The 22,950-nt window shown below is 42.1% G+C and overlaps 1 protein-coding gene across 2 annotated transcripts in view; it reads right to left on the bottom strand.

The window, feature by feature from the left end:
- Positions 1-6,517: 6,517 nt before the first annotated feature.
- The window catches only part of Myocd (myocardin), a 98,879-nt gene continuing 82,446 nt past the window's right edge, over positions 6,518-22,950 (bottom strand). For both annotated transcript variants that reach the window (XM_078042905.1, XM_078042906.1), the window contains 5 exons: positions 19,927-20,856; positions 17,565-17,708; positions 16,262-16,390; positions 12,664-12,721; positions 6,518-10,817 (listed from right to left, as the gene is read on the bottom strand). In XM_078042905.1, the coding sequence (XP_077899031.1) occupies positions 10,246-10,817; positions 12,664-12,721; positions 16,262-16,390; positions 17,565-17,708; positions 19,927-20,856 (1,833 nt within the window). In that variant the 3' untranslated portion in view covers positions 6,518-10,245. The remainder of the gene's footprint in view (positions 10,818-12,663; positions 12,722-16,261; positions 16,391-17,564; positions 17,709-19,926; positions 20,857-22,950) is intronic.

Genomic DNA, 22,950 nt, shown 5'->3' with positions numbered 1-22,950 from the left:
CCAAGAGGTCAAGACCTTGACTTCAATGGAATAAGCCAATTCCCCAAAACCAAAGGCCAAATGTTCTATTTGATATGTGGATGATGTGCCAACATAATAAGGATCAGGGAGGAAAGAACAGAAATTCATTTAAATACACGACCAGTGCAGCTCCATATCATGTACAACCACAGAATGGGAAGTTACACTCTATGTATGGATAATATATCGACGTACACTCTACTGTCATATATATATATAAATGAACAAATAAAATAAATAAATAAATAAAAGATATAAAGTTAAAGAGACCTTTCAGGGGGTAGTAGGTTGGATCTACAAAAGGCCTGGTGTCAGGCAAGGGATGAGGTGGCTTCTTCAATTACCTTGTAGTTGGAGAGAGAGAGAGAGAGAGAACACACTAGTGGCTTTGACCCCAGAACCATGTCAGCTGAATATTTTAGGAGAAATGAAAGTAGACAGAGCTTCTAGTTCCTTCTGTTGGCTCATATTTAGGGTGACCGTCGGCCCTGGTTTGCTGAAAAACAGTCCTGGATAGGCGTGCTTTCTTGGTCTCCTGTTGGATTTAGCATTTTTCCTGGACAAAAAGTATTGTGCTCTAGATGACAACTTACGTGGTTGACTCCAATGGACCTTGTCCTTGCTAGACCCTGGGAAAGAAGCTGTGTGAACCCTTCTCGATTTGATATGCCACAGAGGCACAGAGGGCTCAAAAATGCTGCCCTAAACTTGGGAAAATATCAAGAGCACAGGCTTTAACACTGTGTTCTGGGGGGGGGCATGCCCCTCCTCCAAGACCAGGAGTTCTCCGCCTTGGGGAAGTGCATGCTTACTTTGACATGAGGCTCACTGGCCTGAGTAGGACACCAGTGGAGGGAGATCACACCTTCTAAGGAACCCCTTAGCTCTGAGCAGTAGTCGGTAGAAAATCCCTGGACTTCCCTCTTCACCGTTGTGACACCAGTTCTCTAACCTGGAGGCCAGGAGACCCTGAGGCCCTTCTCCAAACAATTCATTTTAGTTGGCTGTTGTAAGATTCTCCTGTCTCAAAGAATATACAAGAAATAGGAGCAATGGATCTCTCTTCGCCTTTCTGGAAAACAAGGGTATTCCTTGACATTAGGGATTGATAATGAGTTTTGCCATGATAAAGTGAACTTCAGTTCATGTGGGGGACCAAGGCTTTTACTTTGGGATATAACTGGGGGACTGTGACTCAGACCCATGATACTGCAAATGCAGGTACCCATTTACATTATGATGGTGATTACAATATAATTACATTATTTGTAGTATTGCATGAATACTTGATTCACTTCTAGTTTCTTGATTCTCCACTTTCTATCTCCAAGTTCCACTTCTTTCCCTAGAATAATACATCATATATCCCATAGTTCACCCTTGGACTTCCTCTTTAGTCATATCCTGAATTACCCAGTTCTGGTTTCTTGCTTTCTTATACATCCATTCCTGCAGCACCCTACATCCTCCACTCACCTCTCCACCATCTCTGCATCCACTCCTGGGCTTTTCGGTTATGATGGGACCTCCCACCATTGTACAGAGGACTTGATCTCCAGTTAGTTTCCCAATTCTACCCAGTCATCCTTCTGATCAGCTCTCTCTCTCAGTCTCCATAGCTCTTAATTCAGCCTTTTAAAATCAAAACATCCACACATCAATGAGCATCGTTCTTCATCTTGTTTCAAGTCTGAGATGGAAGCCACCATCTGACAACTCCCTTATTGTCCTACCTCCACACCTATACTACCCATACACACACCTGCATTTCCACCCATTCTCCTCTTTCTCTCTGACCATAACTATTTCCTTCCCAAAGGTAAACTAACCTGGATCTCATTCTCTACTACCTTCTATCCCCTAACCCCCCACCCCTTTGCATTAATTCTCATTAGCTTTTAAATCAGTTCAGATTTCTTTCCTCTTGAAAATCAGTCTATTAAATGCTTGACACTGTGCTATGGCCTTTTGTGTCTTCCTGCCACATTGCCACACTCCTCGAATGACATTGTCTCCACTTCCTCACCTCCTTTTCATGCTTATCTGTGCTTACCTGGCCTTACCACTGCATCCAAGTTGCCTCTCTCCTTGTTTACCCACCACTTCCTTAAAATTAAATCAAAAGGACCCTCCTCACTCCTTGTCATAGCCCTTATGTTAGAGGAACAGAGTACACAGAAATAAAAGCTCCCAATTGAAATGTTCTCCTTGCTGGTGATAGGAATGCTACCCTCTCCTGGTTTTCCTCTTGGATTTCTAGCCACTCCCTTTCTTCCTCTTTTGCCAATACCTTAAGTGTTGAGATGGCTCAGGATGCTCTCCTCCTGCCCTTACTCCACACCTTGTATAGTTAGCTCTCCCCAGGATTTCCTTGAACATCTGTACACTGACCACTTCCATGAATACATCTCCATGGAAAGACTCTGAACATCAGACCTCTCCAGTGAACCCCTTTGACTTCAGTGTTCCATGGGCCCCAAACACTCCAAAGTCAGAGTCATCATTTTTTTCGTATTCAATATCTATTCTTCATCCTGAGTCTTTGGCCTCTATGAGTGGCATTAACATATACCAAATATCCAACTCTCCTTACCCTAACCTCAAACCTCCTTCCCTTTTACCATCCACATCCAATGATTATGTCCCATCATTTTTATCCTATCCATCTGTTCGCAGACTACCGTGATGGCTTACAATTGTCTGGGTGACTGCAACTGGCTCTTAAGTCACGACTTTCACTCTTGCCCCTCCCCTGTCCTTCAATTCAGTACATGAGGTCACTCATCATTTCCCTGTAAGTTCTCAAGTCATTCAAACAAGGAGGGCACCTAGGATGCATCAGATGAATTCATAAAAAGTGTACTGGACTGCCCTTCCTGCATCCTTCCTACTCCCATCCACATCATACCCAGGGTCATGTTACTAGAGTGTGAGAGTATACAGAAATAAAAGCTGATAAAGATCTTGGGTTGGCTAAGGTGGATGGGAATTTTAATGGGCATATTCACATAGCCTGACAATCTGTTTTGCAAAAGTAGTAGTCTGACCGGAAGGCCATATTGCTTTTACACTCATTAAGAATGCCCCACTGTTTTAAAGACAAGTTCATGCATTTCAGAATGACTTATGAGGCCCTTCATGATCTTGGCTCCTGGTAGGGCATGAACGGTGTCCCTTCAAAACTGAAGCCCAGGCCTCAGTACCTCAGAGTGTGACCTTATTTGGAGATACAGTCTTCACAAAGGTGATCAGCTTAAAATGAAGTTATTAAGGTAAGCTCCAATCCAACAGGACTGTTGTCCTTAAAAACAGACACACATGGAAGGAAGAAGATGTGAAGATACAGGGAGAATGCTATGTGAACATGCAGACAGCCATCTACCAAGCAAAGAGAGGTGCCTGGAGTATAGCCTTCCCTCCCTGCCCTCAAAAGGGATCAACCTTGCTGATAACACGTTGATTTCAAACTCTCAACATCTAGAACCATGAGATAATAATTTCCTGTTGCTTAAGCCACCCGTTTGTCTGACTTTCTCATGTAGCCCTAGAAAGCAAAGGTAGCTCCCAGCGTTTTTCTCTCTTTCTTCCTACAGGTGCACCCCAGCACTCCTGCTCCTTTCTCTAGTCCAACTATCTTGACTATGCTAAATCCTTTTCTCTCCAGGCATGTGCACAGGCTGGCCCCTCTGCGCGGAATGCTCTTTTCCTTGGCTGTTTGGTGCCTCAACTCCTCTGTCATCAATATCTTGGTTTAGTGGTCTTCTGCAGGGAGGTCTTCCTGATTTGACTGCCTTCCCTCCCTGCCAAGACCAGATGTCTTTCTGGCAGCACATAACACCCACTTTTCAGACTGCGTATTATTTCCTATTTACTTGTCTCTGTCCAGTAGGTGACACATTTTTGAAAACAGGAATTAAGTAGTAGAAATCCATTTTTGCTTGTTCAGTATCCAGCCCCCACATGGTAATAGCACTTCAATTTCCCTTATAGAAACCTCACCTTCCCTACTGTTTGTCTATGAGATTCAAATGATCCTCTATAGCTCAGTGCAGAGCAGGGAATCCACAGTGAATGAATTTGCACCTCCTTCTCATGGCCACAGAGCTGGGGTCAGGGACAGTTGTGATCTGCCCAGACCACTGAGAGCCAGTGTGAGGAATCTGCTAAAACACAGGAATGAGAAACTCACCCATGTTGAAATTCCTGAACTTGGGAATGCTGGCCACTTCTTTGCTTGTACATGGGATGGGTCCACCAGAAAGCAAGACCAATGCGAGAGAAGGCAGAACCATGGTATAATGAAAAAATCAATCCTCATCTAAACTTGTATCTGAGATCCCCCCAGACCAGAGCTTATTAGTAATCATAGTTCTTCCCACCTCCTTATATATTCACCAATAAGAAAATGATGGACATAAATAAATTTAGGAAAGAAAAGCAGGTCTCTTAGGGAGGTATCACTCAGGGAGGCTATATATATCTTATAGGTTATCTTATGCCCAATTTATTTTATGTTTTGTTTAGTTTGCTCAGTTGCTTAATGGATAAAGATCTTGGGTTGGCTAAGGTGTATGGGAATTTTAATGGGCATATTCACATAGCTTGACAATCTGTTTTGCAAAATTAGTAGTATGACCAGAAGGCCATATTGCTTTTACACTCTCTGAAGCTTTTCTTTCAAGGGATGGAGGCTCACCATGGATATCTAATTTCTCCCTGCCCATAGCAAGCGCCGCTTCTATCCAGAAAAGCTTGTCATGATGACTGAAGAAAGAGGTAGAACAACAACAAAAAAATGTTTTCTCCACTCTTCTCTTATTTACAAAGGGTTTCTGTATCTGGCCATCAAAACAAATCCTAAAATTCTGACAGGTGTTTTAAGTTACAGGAGATACAGACCTCCAAGTGATAGACAACTGCCCTTGGACCATGGAGAAAAAGATAAGAAACTTTGCATGGAAAATAGCTTTTAACCTAAAAGGCTTTCTTTCCCTTCTGGAAAAATGAAGACCCTTTTTATCATAGCTAAAAGTTTTCTAGTTTGAGGATTGGGAGATTCACATTGTCTTTGCTTCTGTGAAATGCAATCATGCAAAAAGTGCAGGCATGGTATGCAGTGCTTAATATCTGGGCTTTGGAGGAGGGCAAATAAAAAAATCTGACTATTGTCTCTGCCATGTTTTAAATTATGTAACCTTACACAATTTGCTTAGCCTCTCTGAGCCTCAGTGTTTTTTTCATTTGCAAAATGAGATTAATAATGGTACCACTTCATCAGGCTGTTGTGAAGATAAAAGGAAACAATGCTTGTAAACAGCACAGCACAGTTCCAGGGTCAAGAAAAAAAAAAGGTTGACATCTCTTTAAAATAAACATTTTATTTAAAAATATATGCTTTTTTTTTCTTTTTAAAAAAAGAACACATGCCAACTTTGGTACTTTAGCCATTGCTTCTTTGCTCTTTCCAGTAATCCACATTTTTTTCTGAATACACCACCACACAGGGGTTTGCAGACAACACATGCTTGCTCCTTTGTTCTTTACAAAGTGCCTCCTTGTATTTCATTGAGGGAGGATTTTAAGACCCAGCAATCGATTGCTGTCGTTCCTCACCACAAGACCATTGGAACTGAGCTCTGGGGAGCAGTGTGGGTCTTGTTCCTTTGGAAAACATTTAAACAGCTTCTAGGATCCCCATATCTATACCCACTTTCCAAAAATACCTGGGAACAGTTCAGTCGTCTATAGAAAACACATCTTCCCAGTATCCATGAAGGGAGCATGTGGTTAAAATAAACACAAGAGAATTCCAGGGGTTTGTTTGCCTTAATCCACAGGGATTATCACTGAATCCTATAACTGGAAGGGAACTTACTCACATATTGTTGGAGCCAATGAATCTTAGCACAATATCCCTGGCTGATAACAACAAAAGTTTTTACAACCCCCTCCCTGGCTTTAAATTGCCACCCTCGCCCTCCAGACAGTCTCAGCCTAGCCAGGGCCATTGAATTACAACCTACCAACTCAGCGATATAGGACTATCTTGTCCCAGCACCTGGACTCTGTTAATAACATCTAATAAAGCATCAGCAATATCCGTATCTGCCCCACTGGTTTACAATTCGATTTATGGGGAAACTAAGACCCTAGACTCTTTCTACTCCAAGTTGGTTTCACTGTCTGCTGGTAAGCCATGCAAAATGAAAACCCTTTTCATCCTAGCTGAAAGGTTTCTATTTTGAGGATTGGGAGATTCCCAGTGTCCTTGCTTATAGCAAAGGCAACTCCTTACTCATTCAACGTTTGAACAATCTGTGCTGAATCAATCCAGTATTGGATACCTCATGCTTTGCATGCAAGTAGGCATTAAATAATTATCCAATGGATGAGTAAATTTGATGTGGGAGTTTTCAGCCAGACTGCTCTAGAAGATTGAAGTTATAATAAATATTTTTTTAAAAAAGAACTATCTTGAATGCTTGGCTAGGTGCTATTCTTTTTTTTTTTTTTTCTCAGATTGGAAATCACTGTTTTTGAAAGGTGTAAGACTCTTACTTTACAGACCTTTGACAATTCAGGTGAAGGCTGACTTGCTTTCCACCAGTACAGGTGCAATCACTGGGTTGTTAAAAATGGCTTCTCATTTATGAGTTTTCGATGCAGTTTTCATAATGCAATATCTTAGCTGAACTAAGAGGTTCATGGATCAGTAAGATGGGCACTTTTTTTCTTTTCTCCTTCCCTTTTTTACTTCTCTCTTTCTTTTTTCCTTCTTTCCTCCATCCTTTCTCCTTCCTTCTTCCCTCCCCTGTTCATTCTCTTCTTCCTCCTCTTCCTCTCCCCCTCCATCTCTTTCCCTCTCAGTTTCATTTTAAGAGGCAGCGTCATTCCTAAATGAGAATAGGCTTACTGAGAGAGCTTGCACAAATACATTTTCTGATTCCATTAGGTAAGTATGAATCAAGTGGATTGTGACCAGATTGGGAATGGCTACAAAGGTCTGCATCTCTGCATCACCATGGTAGGTCCAGCACTCTTAAATTCACATGGTCATCTTCACCTTTAAAAGCATTAAGACACAAGAATGTGGTCACTTCTCTGTATACCTATTTTTAGTCATACCCAATTTGCCACCACAAAAGAGGACACACCCAAGAATTTAAAATAAAAATCCCCAATAAGAGACAGATGAATTAACATGAATTATTTGATTGGATGCAGCCATCTTCATCGCTTCCCACTCAAGCATCTCCAGTTTTCTCCTCCCAATTCCCTGACACAGGGTGCATATGGCATGTGCAGACTGTGGGAGGCGGTTAGACCAGTTATCTAGGGATCTGCTCTTTTAACTGTGTTAGTTTGTGGTAGCAAATAGGAGCCATTTTACCTTTTTGACTACCGTGAATCTTGTATTTCAGTCTTGAGGAATATGCGAAGACACAACCCAACGTAAAGGCACAGTCTAGCCAAGTACAGAGGTCTCCTAATCAGATCTCACCCCTCAGCTAGAAATTCCCAAAGAAAAAGAACCATTAACACTCAGACCAGGTCTTCAAGTCGGGATACCATGTGAGTTTGTTTTCCAAAAGGAAAGAAAGGGGGAAAATAACATACAAAAGTGGACCGAGCAGCAAGCTTCATCGAGACTCAAATAAAACATCATCATCTGAGGAATAAATGAATGTGTGGAATGTGTCAATAAGGTCTCTTTCTCATAGCTTCATCTTCATTGGGATTTTTTTCCCTCTAGATTTTTTTTTGTTGTTCTGATAACTGACATACAAGCAAACTAATAAAATTTATCATGCAGATCTTCTCAAGCACAATGCAGATCAAGGAATGTAAGATGATTTTCATGTTGTTTTTATGGACTCTTCTACAAAAGACTGTTACCATCCGCAGCTGCTAATGGCAAAGCCGTTCTGTCTTTTCACATCCATATTCGTTGGCAAGAGGAGCTTGTTCATGGTCAGCAAGTGGCTATGAGTCACTGGGTTGGAGCCCTTAGTCATACACAGAGCGGCAACGTGTAGTCTGGTTAATTAACAGGAACACGTAGTGAGAAAGGCCAGGTATCATTCACAGCAGATTGAGGGTTAAAGGCTTCCGGTATGGAACTCTGTAATACCGCTTTCAAGATACATGCACACACACAAACACACACGTGTATGCATATATATGTGTGTGCATGTGCACACACATATAACAGTCTCAGCCTACAAATGTATAGAGCAAGATGTGTGTGTTATGTGTGTGTGTGTGTGTATCCTCCACCCCAAATAAGATCTGGCAGCTTTCAGAGTAGCAGTCACCCAAAACACTCTGTGTTCACACGGTTTTTACAAGTTAACAATGGAATGACTTCTAAATCTTTGGTTTAGAAGAAACCAAAATGAGAACTTTTTAACATCACAACATTGATTATGTTCTCTATAAGTGCACAGTGAACAACATATTTTTTTTTTACAAAAGAAGAAAACAGTGACTTAGTGACTTAAATTAAAAAAAAATAAAACAGCAATAGCTACTTTCTACAGCATGCAACATTATAAAATGGTGAACTGGAGCCACTGTGAGCCTTAGAGAGACTGTCCTGCAAATGGAGTTTTTTATTTTTCTTTCTTTTTTTTTTTTTTCCCAACTGCCTTCCAAAGCACAAGAGGTAATGAGGAATGCTCATTATCGACCATGGTCTTTTGTTCCTTCCATTGCTTTCAATGTGCAATTGTGCTTTCTTTCAGAAACCCAGACCTGAAACACTCTCTCCTGTAAATATCATCCAGACTTATCTTTACAATATAAATGATTTCCAATTTTCCCAGAGCAACCCAAATCGAAGATTGCTTGTGAATCAAATGAGAGTAAGAGTGAGCTTTGTGACCCATGGGCCAAGTCACCAGTTTCTTCCTAAGGAAATTCTTGGCACTTCCTTTGGCAGCAAACTGTGCAAGAGAATGGGTTCTGCAGGAGAACCTGGACTTTTAACCTTCTAAAACATGGCTTTATTAGGAGTGTGGAGCTTGTGAGAGCGGAGACATCCTCTCCTCCCAATATTGGGCCAAAAAAAAAAAAAAAGAGAGAGAGAGATCTTCAAAAAGAGGAGTAAGAAAAGGTTGATATCTTGAAAGATAAATGGAGTGGGAGAAAGATAAACTGAGGTGGACCCCCCTTCCCATCATAAGAACCAGAACAAGAACAACACAACAACAACAACAACAACAACAAGTTGGACCTCTATGAGAACAGTCCTGTAATAGCAATCCATGGTATGCATTCCTAGGAGGTGTGAAGAATGCTGTTTTCTGTCTAAATTATCCCTGATAATGGCTTCCTGGGTCTAGAGATACCTTTCTGCCTGCCTATCTCTAGCTTTTGGAACTAAAGGGGTTTATGTGGAAGAATCTGAGAAATCTTCTTCCATGGTCTTCTTGCTTTAAAGTTCTCACCTATTACACAATGCTTATTAGCACCCAGATGGTGGGAATGACTGGGTTACTGGCAGAAAAAGAAAAAGAAAAAAAAAACAGGTCTAGATGGAATTCTCTGGACTCAGTGCAAGTTAGTTGTTTATCAGTGATCACACAGTCTAGGATTGGAACCACTCCAGTGGGGACAGTTTTGGGGGTGGAAGGACATTATGTTGATTTTGCTTTCCTGGGAATGGATTGGTTCTGTCCCTCTATTGCCTCCCTAACTGAGTTAGGACTCCCTAACTGAAGTTAGACCTTGTTGCTCTTTTGAAAGACAGACAATGGAGACGTAGGAAGCAGCCTCCACCATCCATATATCTTCCATAATCTTTTAAGGACTGGCTTCCTCATGCTCTCCAAAGACTTTTTTTGTTAATTAGTAATTCTAATAAATTCATGACAAAAGCTCACAGTATGAGCTTCTGCTCCAATAATGCCTGAGAAAAACTATGGGCTAGAAAAAATATTGGTATTCCAAAAGGCAGTGAAAAAAATATTTTTTTGCATCTGTACTCTGAAAATGCACATTTCTGAATGCACTGCTGAAATTATTAAACAGTTACTGAATGTTAGTAAATATAACATATATGTTTTTAAAAAAATGACTCCTGCTTATTTTGTCACAGAAGCTTCCATTGCTTCTTTTGGATTTTCTTCTTCTTTTTCTTCTAGATAAGGGAAGTACTTAAGGGTTGTGTGATAGATATCTCCCGCCATGGAATTCCTACTGGTCTTTCTGAGCGTTGGCATTCTACCACTGCTGTAAGTGAAGGTCCATGGGAGAATTCAGATTGAGATCTGTGACATCCAGGAAATCAATGTTGAAGATGCTGGGGCCGCTGGTGGCAAGGGAGCTAAAGCCTGGTGTGGAGCTGGGTGGAGTGAGGTCCAGCCACTCCATGGTTTCCCATGGAGATTCTGTGAAGCTTAACTGCAGCCCACTGCTGTCCACAGAAGAGGGTGAAAACTGTGTCTGCATGGGGGAGAGGGGGCCGGGCAAGATCTCGTGTGCATTGAAGAGGTCTTCTGCAGCCTTTCCGGAGAAGCCATCCATGATCCCATCGAAAGCAGGCTCCTCATTCCCGATTTTGAGAAGGGCGACGTCGCTCATCTTTCCTAAGGGGCTGTGGGGATTTAATAAGACTTCCAGGTGCTCCTCGCTGTCGGCAGCGTAGTGATCAAAGGAGAGCTGTCCTCCTGAAGAGGCTGGTTCACAGGAGGCCGAAGGCTTGGGAAGGACCACAGCAGGACTTCGGGAAGGCCCCGGTATCTTTGGGACTTTTTGAAGACATGAGTGATCCTCTCTGGCATCGGCGGGCATTTCTGTTGGCAAAACACAATGCAAATTGTTATTCCGCACGGCATACAATGTGATAGGTGATGCCTACTTCTCTGATCATTATTCCCCTCCTCTTACCATTCTTCAGCAGTTTTGAGGGGTTCACCCCTCTCCACAGGCTCAGCCTCTTGACCACCCCTCTTCATCTGCTTTGATGCCTCTAAACCCTGATCCCCAGCCTTTGTGCCACTTCTGTGTCTCTCGTTCTCTGTCACTGCAGCATCTGTCCATCCTAGTCTCTCAGTTCCTTGTCTGTCCCCTCAGTGATGCCTGTGTCCCCCAACCGTTACACACATCTTGGATCTTGCCCCCAAACAATGCATCCCTCTGAAAGTTCTATTTTAAGCAAAAATTTCCCACTCTCTGTCCCTCCTGCCTCAACTCTTCCGCTCACTTATTAAGTACCCCGGGACAAAAATTGTGTTGAGTGACTCCAATCTGCTGACCACCATTTAATCCCTGTCCATCAGCCCTTCATGCATCATACCCTTCATATTATCTGATCCATCGTGATAGTTACTTTTGTCCAATACCCTCAACCTCCTCTCTTCTGACTTTTTACCATACTAACCTAGCATACTAACGTTAAGACTGGATTAGCCTTACCATTGGCTTTCCCTGAATCGCCTGGATGTTTGAATAGAAGAAAAAAAAATTACACAACTAAGCCGATTAGTTTTATTTTGAATTCACAGTCTTAAGCCCACCGTTAGCATTTACACGGCCTAACACTCTGCCCATGTTTCTCTAGTAAACCCGACTCGTTCATGATTAACTGGAGACTGTTCATTCCTTGCCTGTCCCATGCGACTCCTTCTGCACCCACATTCTTGGGTGACCTTGCCACCTACATCATTTAAAAAAGGGGTGTCTGAGGGTTGGAGGTGTAGCTCGATGGTAAAGTGTTTAGCTAGCATGGTGAGACCCTAGATTCCATCCCCAACTCCAAAAAAAAATGTACTGATCACAAAAAGGGAGGGGGGCTTCTGACATGAACTCTCTCTCATCTTTCCATCATATGCATATACACACCAGCACATGCACATCTCTTTCATCTTCTTTCTTGTCCCAATAGGAAATATATTTTCACTTGCTATCCACCCCATAGAGGAAGAGACTTTGTCTAGTGTAGAACCGACCCTTAGCATGGTGCCTAGCCACTCCTTCTCTGCGTACTCTCGAGCTTTCATGCAATTGATTCAGGGTTTCAGCTCTGAACTTCTCTTTACACCTACACATAATCTCTTTGGGTCCTCCTATTCATTTTTTTTTGTGTGTGTTTTTAAATGCGAGGTGCGTACTTCATAATGTTTTTAAATCCATAAATGAACGAGTTGAAATGAGGCAAAAAGAACAGGATGATTATTTTTTATTGTTAACCTGAATAACATTTAAGCATGAATGGGACCATCCAGGGGAAGATTACTAATTGAATTTCACTTTGAGTAGGTAGCACAAAACTTTCACGATCGGCTTGGTTCTTTTTCCCCTTATCGTTAAGAAGACAGGGGCATTGAGATCAGGACTGTAGAAAGAAATTATACGGCAAGAGAAAAACATTTAGGGAAAACAAAGATGGGGTTGAAAAGTGAAAACTTAAAACGATGACTGCAAAGTGTTCCTCGGAGGAAGGCAGAGAGGAATCATCCGCTAAACTTCTTTTATCTGCTCCAAAAGGGCACCCAAAGCTCAGAGGAAATGACTCTCTACCTGCAGCCCACCTGGTGCACCTGATTCAGTGTGCACTTGACCTTGGTCCTGGGCATTCTTTCTCTAGAGTTTAACATAGGTACAGAGGACCTTGATGGACAGGACACAAGGCAGTCTTACCTCCACTCTCAATGAGGACATCTAGGAGTTCATCCATCTGTTGACTCCGAGTCATTTGCTGTTGCAAATTAACCAAAGGAGAACGGGGCAATTAGAAGGCAATTTCACTTATGCAGAAAGGGGTGGCACTATAGGTTTTCAAACTAAATTTGGCTAAGTATTTATTAAAACAGTAATAAAATACAAATAATATATAATTTATAACCTAGAACATTTTAAGTGTACCATTCAATGACATTAAGCACATTCACATTTTTTGGCGGAGCGGGGGGCAACCATCATCATCATTCATCTCTGAGAACTCTTAATCTTACAAATCTAAAACTCTGTACTCATTAAGGAATAACTTCCCAGCCTGCCCCTCCCCTAGTCCCTAGCAACTAACCATTCTACCTTCTTACTCCATGAATTTGACTATTCTAGGTTCCTTATAGAAGTAAAATCATGCTGTATTTCTTCTTTTGTGACTGGCTTATTTCACTAAGCATACAGTCCTCAAGCCTCATCTATGTAGTGGCATGCGTCAGAATTTCTTTTCATTTAAAAATTGTTGGGCTGGAGATGTGGCTCAAGCGATAGTGTGCTCGCCTGGCGTGCGTGTGGCCTGGGTTTGATCCTCAGCACCACATACAAATAAAGATGTTGTGTCCGCCAAAAACTAAAAAATAAATAATAAAAAATTCTCTCTCTCTCTTTAAAAAAAATAAAATAAAATAAAAATTGTTATACTTGGCATAGGGCATTGAACTTAGGGATAGTTAACCACTGAGCCACATCCCTGGCCTTTTTATTTTTTATTTTAAGACAGGATCTCACAAAGTTGGCAGGGCCTTGCTAAGTTGTTGAGGCTGGCTTTGAACTTGTGTTCCTCCTGCTTTCGTCTCCTGAGTCGCTGAGATTACAGGTGTGTGCCATGGCACCTGGCTCTTTTAGTTTTTGAAGATTGAATAATATTCCATTATTTAGATCTACTACATTTGGTTTATTCATTCACCTGTAGATGAACACTTGGATTGTTTCCACCTTCTGGCTATAGTGTATAATACTGTTATGATCTTGGGTAGAGTGGTGAAAGGTTTTTGAACTGTTCGATTAACTCTCAGTGTAAACTTTAGGCAGGTGATCTACAGGATGAAATAAGCTATTACAATAAGAAAAGGAGAAAACAGGCAGAATGACTTCCAACACAGAATATGCACTTTAGAATAAGTTTGGTTGTTTTAGCCATTTCCATCCTAGGAGCAGGGTCATCTTAAATACATAAAGAAATACCTTTTCTCACTCTGAAGTGAGAATCTCTCTTATTTGACCCGAGTGGAACCTGGCCCACGTTTCCTCAGTTCCTCTTTGAAAAAGCTTGAGGAACTGGTAGAGCCTTGTGGAGTTCACCTTCTCCTCTCTGCTCATCTGAGTTGTTAAGTGCAATCTTAAAAGTCCACTCTGCCTGAACTTTTGCTTTTCTATCGAAATCGTGAAGGATCAGCTCATGTTTCAAAATTCAGGGGGATGAAGTGGAGATATAGCAAGGGCAGCAAAGCATCCCTCTCTCCCCTGGGAGCTCAAAGCCAATATACATGGGCATCAATAATCAATACAGATGGGAACACTGGTCCAAGACTGAGTCATTTGCCAGTCCGGACGGCACCACATGCTACAAGTTCTGGCAGGTAATGTAAATGAGCCAAAAATAGAAGAAAGAGAGGAAGAATGCAGAGCACAGCTGTGGCTCAGAGAAACACGGGGTACTTTGCTTTAGGTCATTGTTGTTTGGCAACAAAGTGGATCCCATGTTGGCAGATCCCCTAGTTTTTCAGAACTGTGAGAAAGCCTTCCTGATCTCTCCCAGAGGAAACTTACGGACAACTGGCCTTGCTCTGGGATACCAGTCAGTGGGCAGCAACCAAGGCCAGGTTCTTTTCTGGACTGAGCACCTCCACGCTCAGACCCTCAGTATCCTTAGGGGATTGGTTCATGACCTTTATTGGATACCCCAATCCCCAGACACTCAAGTCCCTTGTATAAAGTCATGTAGTATTTGTATAGAACCTACATACATCCTCCTGCAAACTTAAAATCATCTTTAAGTTACTTATATTATCTGAATCATGTAAATACCATGTAAATAGTTGTTCAGGGAGTTGTGTACAAGTCTGTACATGTCTTTACAGATGCAGGTATCACAGGCCTAAAGTTACATGTGAATGGGATGTGAGGTGGACGATGCTCAAACAAGTGTTGGAAAGAGATGCAGGATCTATGAAGTGGCTAGCGCAAGGTGTACATCACTTGATTTACTTGGAGTCTATAGAGTGCTTGGAATGTGGCCAATTCGAGATTGGTTTTTTTTTTTTTTTTGAACTTTCAGAATTTTTTTTTTTTCCCAAAGCATGTTAATCCACAGCTGGTTGAATCCATGACATAGAGGGCTGACTATATGTTTTTCTTTTCTTCTTTTTTTTTTTTTAATTTTTTGTTTGTTTGTTTTGTTTAGTACCAGGGATTGAACCCAGGAGCACGGAACCACTGATTCACATCCCCCCATCATTTTTTATATTTTATTTTGAGACAGGGTCTCCCTAAGTTCCTGAGAGCCTTGCAAAATTGCTGCCACTGGCTTTGAAATGGTGAGCCTCCTGCCTCAGCCTCCCCAGCCACTGGGATCATAGGCATACATCACCACACCAGGCCTGTTCTTCTTTTTCTTACTTTTGAAACGTTCCTAACACCAGTGAAAGTAGAGAACACAAGGGACCTCCCTACATTCATCATTCAGCTTTAACAACCATCAATATTTTGCCTGGACTGTTGGATTTTAAAGCTCGGAAGAATCTTAGAAAGTATTGCCTTGACAACTGTTCTCACGTCTTGAGAACCTATCATGTGCCCAAACAATATGGTAAGTGTCAGATTATGTAGAATCCTTACAAAATAAATATGGGCCCTCTTTATAGAAGTTGAGTATGTGCCCATCCTTCGTGGTAGTGGCAGGTGGCAGAGTTGGCGCTGAGGCCAGGAATCCTGGATGCCAGCCCAGCCTCTTCTTTCTGCCTCTCTCAGCTTCTAAGGCTGCTCCTTGACTTATGATGGGATGACATCCAGATAAGCCCACTGTCAACCGACAATACCCTGAGTCAAAAATGCATTTAATACACTAAACCTGCCAGGCCTATTGGCTTAGCAACACAGCACACTGGAGGATGAGTTGCTTTTCATCATAACTATGGGGCTTCCTAGGAACTGAGGCTCGCTGCTGCTGCCCAACCTTGAGAGAAGATTGTATCACATCATCAGCCTGGGACAGGATCCAAACTCAAATTACAGTTTTGAGTGCAGTGGACAGTGTATTGCTTCATATACCATCATCAAGTCGAAACATCCTAAGTTGAAACATCCTGAATTGGAACCATCTGTATACGCATATAATACCATCGACTCTTAGTGTGCGCTTTGTTCATCCTGTTGGGGAGGCCCTCAGCACATTCCACGTCAGAATTTACAGACCACGTCAGAATTTACAGACCGAGTCAACTTTAACAATACACGACAAAGGGCCATTGAGTCCCTCTGAACTTCCATAAGAGACAAACCATGTGATTACCTGCTTGACCGCATCTTCATAGGAAGGAGGCTGTGTTATCTCGGAAACCGTTGAACTGGACTTAGGAAAAGTTGGGGATGCAATCGAAAACTTGGGCCCCGCCTGATCAGAAGGGTGTAAACCAGCCATCTGTGTGTCGCAAAATACAGAGAAAGGCATTCAATACATGGATGAGAAGAGGCACTGCTTCTGTTCTAGAATCTACAAACTACTTAAAAAAAAAATAAAAATAGGGCTGCGTATGTGGCTCAGTGGTAAAAGCACTTGCCTAGCATGTGTGAGGCTCTGAGTACAATCTCCAGCATGCACCCCCCCTAAAAAAATTAAAAACAATAGATCTAAGACAACCACAACCACAACAGTAACTAGCCAGAGATTACATAATAATAACTAATTCTAATTTATCAACAATAGTATATATATTCCTGGGGATTTATTGCTGGTGGCATTATAAAGTGGAAACCCCAAATCTTTATTCCCCCACTCTAAAGTACACGCTTTCTCTTAGGAGAAAACAAGAAAAAACAAAACAAAACAAAGCAAAACAAACAAACAAACAAACAAACAAACAAAGGAAATCAGAGTCTAATCCAATACAAAGGAATTCACCAACCTAGGAATTTCCAGAGTAATTCGTTCCCCAGGTAATTTCATTCCTAGTGTGTATTTGCTCCATTAAGGCATTGCTGGGGTCTCTGAATCAGCTTTGTTTATAAGTATGTTCTCCTGTGGGGTACCTGGCCCGTGTCAGGGTCCCCCTCCCTCCTCTGATCTGGGGCACGTGGCTCTTTTGTGTCATGACTAGCTTATTTTTGTTTCCCTCTGGCTGCCTGATTGCACCTTGGAACACCTCATATCCTGGACCCTTCACACCCCTGGTTTCTTCTGCCAGATGATGCTCATCATTTCTGCCTTTTGCCACAGAGACATGGCACTGTGATCTCACCTCTCTGGTTCTTTCCAGGAATCCCTGTACCTTGTCTTTCCTCCAACATTCTTTCCCCATACCCCTCAATCTTCAGCTTCACAGAAACTGGTTTGTTTGCCCAAACTGCTTTGCAAACACACCATGCCATTTTCGTCACTGTGATTTCTGGAACGACTCCCAGCAATGATCCCCTCGGAGATACTCATATTTGTACATCCATTTCAAGGCATTTCGAGTGGACCCGTTTCTCTCTGAAATGAAATTTTCTTCTGCCTTGGAACCTCTCATCGTTTGTATTGGAGGACAGGGGAGGGAGGCACAGAAGAGAGAGGAGGTGATGCACATTTCAGGTCTGAACCTTTCCCAGGTACTTACCTTTGGCTGTACACCTGGGCTTTTGGGGCAAGGGTTGCTCCCAGCACCATGACTGCTATCTGCTTGGGCTCCAGAGAAAGGCGGATGGAGGCTGGAAGGCTGGGGAGAGAAGCTTGGAGGATGGCCATCGTGTGCCCCTGAGTTCTGTAGAAAGGAAGACGTACCAGCTCCTGTCAGAGGTGTGCTCTCCTATGGCTTTGCTGACACTTCTGCGCCCTGCCAGGTGTTCCTTGGAGTCTTCTCTTTACAGGAATTCCTAAATCCCATTAGCAGACCAACGTGCCTAGAATCTACCTTTGCACTTTTCACATATTGCTCATGAATTTCCAGTGCCTCTCACAAATTCCAGCGTAGGATCTCCACCTCTAATGTGGATATGTGTTCAATTTGCAATTTGCTTCTGGTGCTGTTTACTTCTCTGAAAGCTTAAATTCTTACACAGAACAGGAACAACACATCGGTACAGTCGACCTCACTATCTTTATTCCTTTATGTCTTTTTCTTCCTTATCTTGCTATTTTAATGCTACATTTCCGGTCAAGTCTGATCCATTCATAAAAACTTTCTAGACCTTTCTAACCTTTTATGACCAATCTTCACCGTCCCTCCCCCCACCAACTTACTGCAACATTTAATGTTATAGGCACAGTCATCAATATTGTTACCCTTTTATCAGGAAATTGTTAATATCTTCAAAGAGTCTTTGTAAACCATAAATCACTGTACAAATATTAGTTCTTCTTCATAGCACCAACATCCATCCAAATTGAAAACTATGGCCCAGAGCTATGTCTCCAGAGCTATTTTTTTTTTTACCATTGTTGCCTAGGACATTATGCATTCCATAAATATTTATTAGCAGTGATGATAATCCATTTTAGACCAAATGGCCCCCAGAGCACTCCTCAGGAATGAGTATCACTCATTTGAATGTGTTGTTTTGGTAAACTTGTATCCATGTATTGTCATTATCTTTAGCTACACCTCATATGACCAAGGTAGCAATATTGCAATATTTAGTGTGAAAAGGACATGAACTTTAGAATCAACTAATCCTGGTTCATGTGATGCTGGGAAATAGGTCTAATCTCCCTGAGCTTCCTTTTCCTCAATGATGACTAAAGAATTACTTACAGGCATGCCTCTTAATACTTAGCACTTGGCACGTATCATATTAGTGGTTTCTTCCTTTCCTAATTCCAGAACATTTTCATAATATAATTTGCTTTCTCAAACTCATACAAACTTTCTCAATCATTCTTCAATTTTATGGACAAAAATGAAAGTCTTTGCTGATCATGTGGGTCTAGTCTTTGAATTACTCCTTGAAGTCTACAACTCTTCTAACTCCTAATTTCTGAACCTTCCATACATATTCCCATCTCAGGACCCATGTTCTTTCTATTCCTCTTTTACCTTCAGTGACTTCACCCAAAATATTCATGATATTTTTCTCCTTTAACTCTTTCAAGGTTTTCCTCAGATGTCTCTGGCCCTTTGATTCAAGATTACAAAGTTTCAAACTTCTCACAAAAACACAACACTCTCTCTGCTCTTTCTCTATCAGATGTATCATCTTCTGATATATTATATAATTTACTTTTTTTTAAAAAAATTGCTTATTGTCTGTCTTCCCATGAGTCTAGAGATTATTTGGCCACTTCAGCATTAACCTCCAGTGGCTAGAATAGAGGATGGCACATCTTAGGTGCTGGGTAAATAGTTCTACTATATAGACTATAACATGGAAAGAAGAATAGGGTCTGGTAACTTCCTCTTCAACTTGCTTGATGAAATGATCTGGGCTATCATAAGAGTGATTCCAAGTAGTCCTGAGAACAGTGGTCAGCAAACTATAGCCCATAAATTAAATTGTGCTTACTGCCTGTTTTTGCAAATAAAGTTTTATTGGAGCCGTATGCATTCATTTATAAGATATCTATGGCCGTTTATGTGATGAAAGGGCAGAACTGAGTAGTCGTGACATGCAAAGCCCCAAATATTTACCATCTAGTAATTCTTTTAATTAATTAATTAGGTACAAGGGGTTGATTTCAGAAGCACTTTACCACTAAGTTGTATCCCCAGTCTTTTCTAATATTTTATTTTGAGACAGATTTTGCTAAATTGTGGAGACCCACCTCCAACTTGTTATCCTCCTGCCTCAAGTCTCCCAAGTCGCTGGCCAGGGGTGCCTCACTCCACCTGGCTGGTTATATAACAAGTGTGCCAGCCCTGTCTTAGAGGGTAAGTGAACCTGGTCTACTGTGGGGGCTTGTGGATTGCTTCTTTGGTAGTTGGAAATTTGCCTTCCAACTTCCTGAAAGAGGGTCACACTGGGTGTGTAGCGAGGTGTTCTTACCTGTGTGGTGCACACCTGGCTGATGGGTGAGGAGACCCTGTGCCCTTCTCCTTGGGCCCCGGAAGATGAGGGTAGGAAGTAATGGTTGTTGGGCGATGGGGGCAGACTGATGTGCTGCGGGCTTTTCAGGGCTCCCAGGGGCGAATGCTGCGGAGAGCACTGGGGACTGAGAAACGTGGAAGAAAGTACATTGGTTTGACCTGAGGAGTCCACACAGTGAGCGCTTCCAAGGGGCAGGAGTGGAGCCGCTTCGCAAGCCGGGGGTTGACTCTCGGAGCTGTTTTGTCCTTTCACCGACACTTGTTGGGATGCAAAAGGACAGCTGGAGACCGCGTCTTCCTGCTTGATGGGGGCAGCTAAGAAGGGCAGGGGCTTCTTCTCCGAACAGTTAGTGCTTTTCTGCTTCTGAAGCTGCATCCTCAGCTCTTCCACCTGCCTTTGCTCTTGCTGCAGTTTCCAGGTCAGTTCATTGATCACCTTCTGCTTCTCCACCAGCATCTTGTCCTTCTCAGAGTCCAGCCCGTCCAGCTCCGAAGGACCCGAGCCCCCGTTCAGGCTGCTCATGAGACTTTCCTCCGTGCAGACGTGCACTGGGGACGGGTGCAGACCAAAGGACGGAGAGGCGTCGGTGAAGGTGTCCGGCAGGGACCCGGCCACCGACAGGTCAGACGAGGCCGGGGAGATTGGGGGGCTGGAGCTGGTGCTGCCGAAGCGGTAGAAGCCATTGGATAAGGCACTGGTGGAAGGGGACGACTGGTAATTGGGCAGCGCGTTGGGTGTCACGGGAAAAGTGACAGTCGTTATGTCGCCGAAGTTGGGTACAGAGTTGCCGGAACAGTCCTGGAAGGGTCGAAGCCGGTCCATAAGAGCCGTTTTGGTGCCTGACACCGGCAAGCCCCGTATCCGAAGCTGTTGTCGCAATTCAGAGACCTAAAGAAACCAGGACGCTGTTAGTGTGCTGCCTAATGACAATATTTTTAAAATGTCTCTTTATAATTAAATTAGTTTTAAAATGTCATACATGGAATTTTATAATGTCCACTCCTCTTTTTTTTCTCTGCTTCTTCTCAATATCCCCTCCCACCCTTGATATAAATTGGTTTTGCACAATTTGAATGATTCCTTTTGACTCTTATCATATATACAGGTGCTCCTCAGTTTATAATGGGGGTGATGTCCTAATAATTCCATGGTAAACTGAAAACATCGGAAGTCAAAATGCATTCAATGCACCTAACCTACAGAACATCTCAGTTTAGGGTCAGAGGGTCAGTTCATTCCGTTATTTCAGGGGAGACTCAGAGGTATGATCGCTATTATCACCCAGCATCTTCAGAAAGGATCAGACAGCATATTGCTAGCTAGGGAGAAAAGTTTAAAATTTGAAGTGCAATGCATACTGAACATGTGCTCTTTTCTCAGAATTATAAAGTTTATCATAAGTTGAGCTATTTTAAGTTGGGGACCATCTGAGCCAAGTGTTCATGGCCTGAGAGTCATGGAGATGTGGATCGTAAATGAATGGTAAAAGTCACCTAATTTGCTGACCTTCCACCCCCATTTTGGTCCTTGTTCCCATTTTATAGATGAGCAAAGCTATAGCTGCCTGGTGTAGACAGATCCCTCACATGATGATCCCTAAGCATAGTTGAATTTACAGGACTTCTGGCTTTCTGAGTCAGGCCTCTTCTCACCATATCTTCTTCCTCAAACTTAAGCATGCACTTGAAGCAACTGAGGATGTGTGATAACACATACTCCACCTTGGAGTTCTGGTTCAATAAATCTGGGTGATGACTAAGATTTTGCATTTTTAACAAATTACCAGGGGATATTGATGCTTTAAGTCCCTGGACCAGACTTTGAGAATCTCAGTTCTGCATTAACATTTTTGTCTTAATTTTAATGATGAATGTTTGACAATCATATGTTGATGGAGGGTGGGAGGGATGGAGAGAGAGAGAGAGAGAGAGAGAGAGAGAGAGAGAGAGAGAGAGAATGAATCAATCCAAACCCTTACCCTTACCCTAGCTCTGCAATCCTCTGTGCCTCATTCATGACATGGAAATGGTAATACTTGCCTTATATATTTCTGTGAGGGGCAAATGGCTTGAATTTTGTTAAGCTCTTGGAATAGTTCCTAGTAAAGACTTATGCAATGTTAGGTTAATATTTTTTTCCATATGTGTGTGTGTGTGTGTGTGTGTGTGTGTACTAGGGATTTAACCAGGGGCACTCAACCACAGAGCCACATTGCAAGCCCCCCCCCACCTTTTTGTATTTTATTTAGAGATAGGGTCTCACTGAGTTGCTTAGGGCCTCAATAAGTTGCTGAGGCTGGCTTTGAAGTTGAGATCCTCCTGTCTCAGCCTCCCAAGCCCCTAGGAATACAGGCATGCATCACCATGCCCAGCCTTTTCCATATATTTTTTTAATTAGTGCATAATGGTACAAAATGGTGGTGGCTTACTATCATTGTAATATTCATTCATAAGTAACTAGTTGATCCCTGCATTTTTTATAATGTTCATAAATTGGAAACTATAAAATATACACAAATATGGGAACTTTGAATAAGTGATGGTGCATGCAAATGATGGAGTACTTCAAAGCCATTAAGATTTGATGCTATACCTGGGCACATCTGTAATCCCAAGAGCTCAGAAAGCTGAGGCAGGAGGATCACAAGCCCAGCTTCAGCAACTTAGAGGTCCCTTAAGCAACATAGTGAGAACTTGTCTCAAAATAAAAAATAAAAAGTAATAAAAAAAATAAAAAAGGATATAGCTCAGTGGTAAAGCACCTCTGGGTTCAATCTCTGGTGCCTCCTGCAATAAAAAGGTTGATGCTATAAAGTGTTGCCCTTGGATGCTGAATATTTACTTATGGTATATTATTAAGTGAAAGAAAGTTTGAATTGATTATATTTTTAAATATATATAAATATAAATATATATAAAATATATAAATAATGTGCATATATATTTAAACCTGTTTGCATGTGAAAATATCTAGATAAATATA

The sequence above is a fragment of the Ictidomys tridecemlineatus genome, chromosome 3 (genome assembly GCF_052094955.1).
Source record: "Ictidomys tridecemlineatus isolate mIctTri1 chromosome 3, mIctTri1.hap1, whole genome shotgun sequence".
In the NCBI taxonomy this organism is placed as follows: Eukaryota; Metazoa; Chordata; class Mammalia; order Rodentia; family Sciuridae; genus Ictidomys; species Ictidomys tridecemlineatus.
This window is presented reverse-complemented; position numbering and strand designations above follow the sequence as displayed.